Source organism: Vigna umbellata, chromosome 1 (assembly GCF_029865625.1).
Source record: "Vigna umbellata cultivar VRB3 chromosome 1, Vumbellata_1.0, whole genome shotgun sequence".
Taxonomy (NCBI): Eukaryota; Viridiplantae; Streptophyta; class Magnoliopsida; order Fabales; family Fabaceae; genus Vigna; species Vigna umbellata.
Window position 1 is genome coordinate 108,279,593 of NC_142165.1, and position 4,120 is coordinate 108,283,712.

Below are 4,120 nucleotides of genomic sequence, written 5' to 3' on the forward strand. Positions count from 1 at the left end.
CGCTGTTAATCCGCCCCTTTACAAGAGGTGTACACTTCTTCGATGAGGCCATAATATAACAATAAACTTAAAAGGGGCAACATTTTTCTTCGAACTAAATTGATAGTCTACCACTCAAGGGTAAAATATTAATAGTTAAGAAGCTGGAAAGGCTGAAAATAGCTTGAGAAGCTCGTTTTAATATCAAATTAAAATCAGCATAATCTAATAGTGATTTGAGGACATGACATTTTTTTCTGGAAGCATAAATAAACTAGTTTCAAAATTCAATCTATTCAACGGCAATATGAAACTATTACTCATCCACATAATCTCAAACTTCGCTGGGCTTCAAGTTTCTAAACAAAGGTCTCACAAGTTAAAACAACTTGGCAAGTACATTTTGGTAGAAGAAAAATAATGATAAAGAAAGCATAAAAGTTTCAGTTACCAACTTTGCAAACAAAATAAAAAGCATCACAAACCACCTCCTGCTAAGATGATATAATAACTAGTGACTAGCATATCCTCCATTGCAACCGGTGAATCTCAAAACTGAAATCACTTCCATCCTCAATTGAAAAATAACCTAGTAGAAGAAACCCAGTACCTTACCACCAACATTTTTCCTCCTGGCCTCTTCATGATCCATAATGCCAGCAGAGGTTGTCAATACAATATACCCAAACTGCATAATTAGTGTAAATCAAAAATGGTCAGTGATAAGTAGAGGAACCATTAGTATCCAACATCACTCAGTAGTAAATCACACATAATTCAATTTTTGACATGATGTTAGAGAGTTAACGCCACAGCCCCGCTAGAAAAAACAAACCAACCTTAGCACATAGCCTACAAAATTATAACCCAATCAACACAAAAAAATTTCACAACACTTAAGAAAAATACTGAAATAAGTTTTAATTCCATGGCACTATACAAGCATCATGTTGTGTTTAAGGTTCACATAAACACGCATATGAACACAACCCAAAATATATACAAATAAATAAATTTAACTGACCTGTCTTGAGGGGAGAAGCCTAGCAGTCCAAGGTTCTATGTCTTTGACACCAACATCAAAACGGGGACTAATAACCCCACACTTGTTCAATCTACCGTTCAACTCAACCACGATTTTACCAGCCCTGTGGTCATCAACATACTCAAACTCTCCGATGTATCCTACACAATCGAGCACCCGAATGCAACAATAATTCAACACACAAACTAAATCATTAATCAGAAAAAAAAAACATTAATAACAGATTGATACCGTGCTTTTGCATCACCAGAAGGAATTTAATAATCACTTTGGAGGATGGCCTGATCATGACTTGACGCTTCCCCCTTTTCTCGGCATTGTACATGCTCTTGAGAGCATCGTTCAAGACACTAACCCTCACCATACTCACTAACTGACACGCAAATTGCAATCAGAGTCAATCAATTATAATTAAGGCTAAAAACTATATCACACCCTCAAATGAAACCAACTATTTGGAAACGAGCGATTAATACTAATCTTACCAACAGAGAAGAGAAGCCTCTGGGATGCTGCGCCGGTGCTCTTCCTTTCAGAACTAAGCGACAATCACGAAAAGCGCAAATAAGAAGGCTTGGGACTCTGTATTTAGGGTTTAGGAGCTGGAGAGCCTCTTATTGGGCCCATTTTGGGCTTCAACCCTTGCTAATTTATTTTTGCACTTTTATAATTCCAACCTGCACCCGATAAATTTGTCATGACAATATTGCATTTAGATAGTAAATTTCAAAATATAAAATAAAAAATTATTTTATATTATGTTGACAATATTAGTATCGAGATTTTGTATTTAATTTTGTTCATGTTTTTAATTTTAAATTTAATTGAGTTTCATATTTTTTAGTTCAACAATATTTTTCCTTTTTAAAATAAAACCAAATTAATAATTAAAAGTAATTACAATATATATATATATATATATATATATATATATAATATGATTTTTTAGAATATATATATACTAAATCACTTAATTTAAATATTAAATTAATTTTATTTTACATTTTTTACATTATAAAATTCCTATTTTAAACTTAATTCTTTTTAAATATTTAAATGATAATTGTAAAGTAACATTTGTAATTTTTTAATTTTAATATTCAAAAAAAAATTTAATATTTATATTTCTAAAATTTTATAATTAAAATTTTTTTTAATATTTATAAAATTTTTTATATTTGTAATTTTAATAATTAAAAAATTTTATTTCAAATATTAAAATTTAAAATTACAAAGTGTTACTTTATATTTATATTTTTAATATTTTAAAAACATTGAAATTTTAAAATAAATACTTTTTAAAATTTAAATTAAAAAAATAAATATTTAAATGAATTGATTTGATGTATAAATCTTAAAATATTATTTTAACATGTATAAATAACTTTTTATATTTAACATAAATAACCTAATTGAATTATTTTAACAAAAATTAATACTTAATTAGTAGAAAAAAACTATTGAAGAATTGAAACAAAAATTATAACCAAACAATAATTTTAGACTAAAAATTGTGACATGCTACAAATTATAATAATTATGAAAGTATACAAATATGTTAAAAGAATTGGTTAATAATGATTTAATTTAAAAAACATTAAATATGGTTAAATATTATAAGATATTCTTAAATATCAAACTGATTATCTAAAAATAAAATAGTTTTAAGTTATTCACTGGATAGGTCATATTAAATTAATGTCCTTTACAATCGATTTAATATGTTGACATTACATTCCAATTTAAAATATTTTCTAATATTCACAAATTGTTTTCTAAATTAAATCAGTTTAATTAAATTAAATCGATTTCATTACAAATAGTTTTATATTCAGTTCTAATATTACTATTTTTCAATAATGATAACATATGTGTGTATAAGAGTTATTTAAGTTTATAATTTTTATTGAAAAATATTTTTGAACATACGATAAAATTTGTGGTTATAATAGTTTTTATTTATGTTAGTTCCCTTATATATGTTTCTGTAATTATAAATGTCATAGATGTTTATATTTTATAGGAACACAGATGATAATAATATAAGTATGGTAGGATATGCACACTAATACAAAAAATGAGAATTGTGCCATGCTTGGGACACTATTAGAGAAATTATTATTATTTTTTATTTTGTCAAACTAATAAAGTACAGTGATTTAAGACATGATTTTTTTTTTGGAGATTTAAATAAAGTATGGTAATTTTATTTTTAAATGACTATTTGAAATAAGGTTATTCGTCTAACAATTTACTTTATGGAAGAAAAAAATTACAAAATTATTAACAATTATGTTAAAATTTGGCCCCTGTGTCAACCTAGAAATAACAAAATTATCCTTTAGAGTATTATTATAAATTTAAATGTTAAAAGAACCTTTAAATTATTTCTCGTTGATATTTATTGAAATGATTTAATAGCTAATTTTATTCTTGATTGACAAATCCTAATTTAGTCATTTATTTTAAAAGTGTTGAAATAGATTGTCACATTTAAAATTTTGAGTCAAATTAGTCTCTTCCGTTAAATATAAACGAACGCGTTAAATATTTGATAATTTGACAGAAAACATTATTCACATATTATTTTATAAGAGTGATTCTCCCTGCACCTCACAACCCTCGTCCTGCACCTCCAAAACAAATTTTAATTCCAACTTATGCCCTTGCGACAGTCAACGAGGAGAGAGAGGAATATTTTGGATTTTTAAAAAGTTGAGGAAAACTTAACTCCTCTTCTATGCCGCATCTCACGATCAAACCCTATACCTACACCCCCTCCTTTGCAAACAGTCTCCTCTCACTTTTTCACTCCATCCTTCTCCTCTCTACCATTGTGTCCCTGTATCTTCTCTCCGCTGCGTTCCTGCCATTGTTGCTCGCGTTCCTCCGTTGTTTTCGTCACAAATCTGGCGTCCAGAGGTTAGTAGCTTGCATCTGCTGTGTATTTTTGTTTGCTGTAATCTGTGGTTCGTGTTCGTCGTGGTTCGTGTTCGGTCACCGGAGCTCGCTGGAGGTGGACGTCCGCAATTGGAAGTGCGGAAGGGGATCAGAACACATTTCGATATGCGACAAGGAGAAACGCAGTTCGATCTG

At 28.6% G+C, this 4,120-nt stretch overlaps 1 protein-coding gene across 2 annotated transcripts; it reads right to left on the reverse strand.

Moving 5' to 3' along the window:
- Window positions 1-274: 274 nt before the first annotated feature.
- On the reverse strand, window positions 275-1,648 carry LOC124844222 (small ribosomal subunit protein uS8). Of its 2 annotated transcripts, none has more exons than XM_047321115.2 (4): window positions 1,510-1,648; window positions 1,256-1,397; window positions 1,004-1,164; window positions 275-667 (listed from the first exon to the last, which is right to left on the reverse strand). In XM_047321115.2, the coding sequence occupies exons 2-4, from the start codon at window positions 1,386-1,388 to the stop codon at window positions 569-571; spliced, it is 393 nt and encodes a 130-aa protein (XP_047177071.1). In that variant the 5' UTR covers window positions 1,389-1,397; window positions 1,510-1,648; the 3' UTR covers window positions 275-568. The 2 variants fall into 2 exon arrangements, with proteins under 2 accessions (XP_047177071.1, XP_047177072.1); XM_047321116.2 differs by having other exon boundaries at window positions 1,256-1,393; window positions 1,510-1,620.
- Between the last annotated feature and the right edge of the window lie 2,472 nt (window positions 1,649-4,120).

Coding starts and splice junctions, on each gene's coding strand:
- LOC124844222 (XM_047321115.2), bottom strand. CDS start 1,388: ATGGTGAGGGTTAGTGTCTTGAACGATGCTCTCAAGAGCATGTACAAT. Junction 1,165..1,255: donor TCTGGTGATGCAAAAGCACG/GTATCAATCTGT, acceptor TCGATTGTGTAG/GATACATCGGAGAGTTTGAG. Junction 668..1,003: donor GGCTTCTCCCCTCAAGACAG/GTCAGTTAAATT, acceptor CTAATTATGCAG/TTTGGGTATATTGTATTGAC.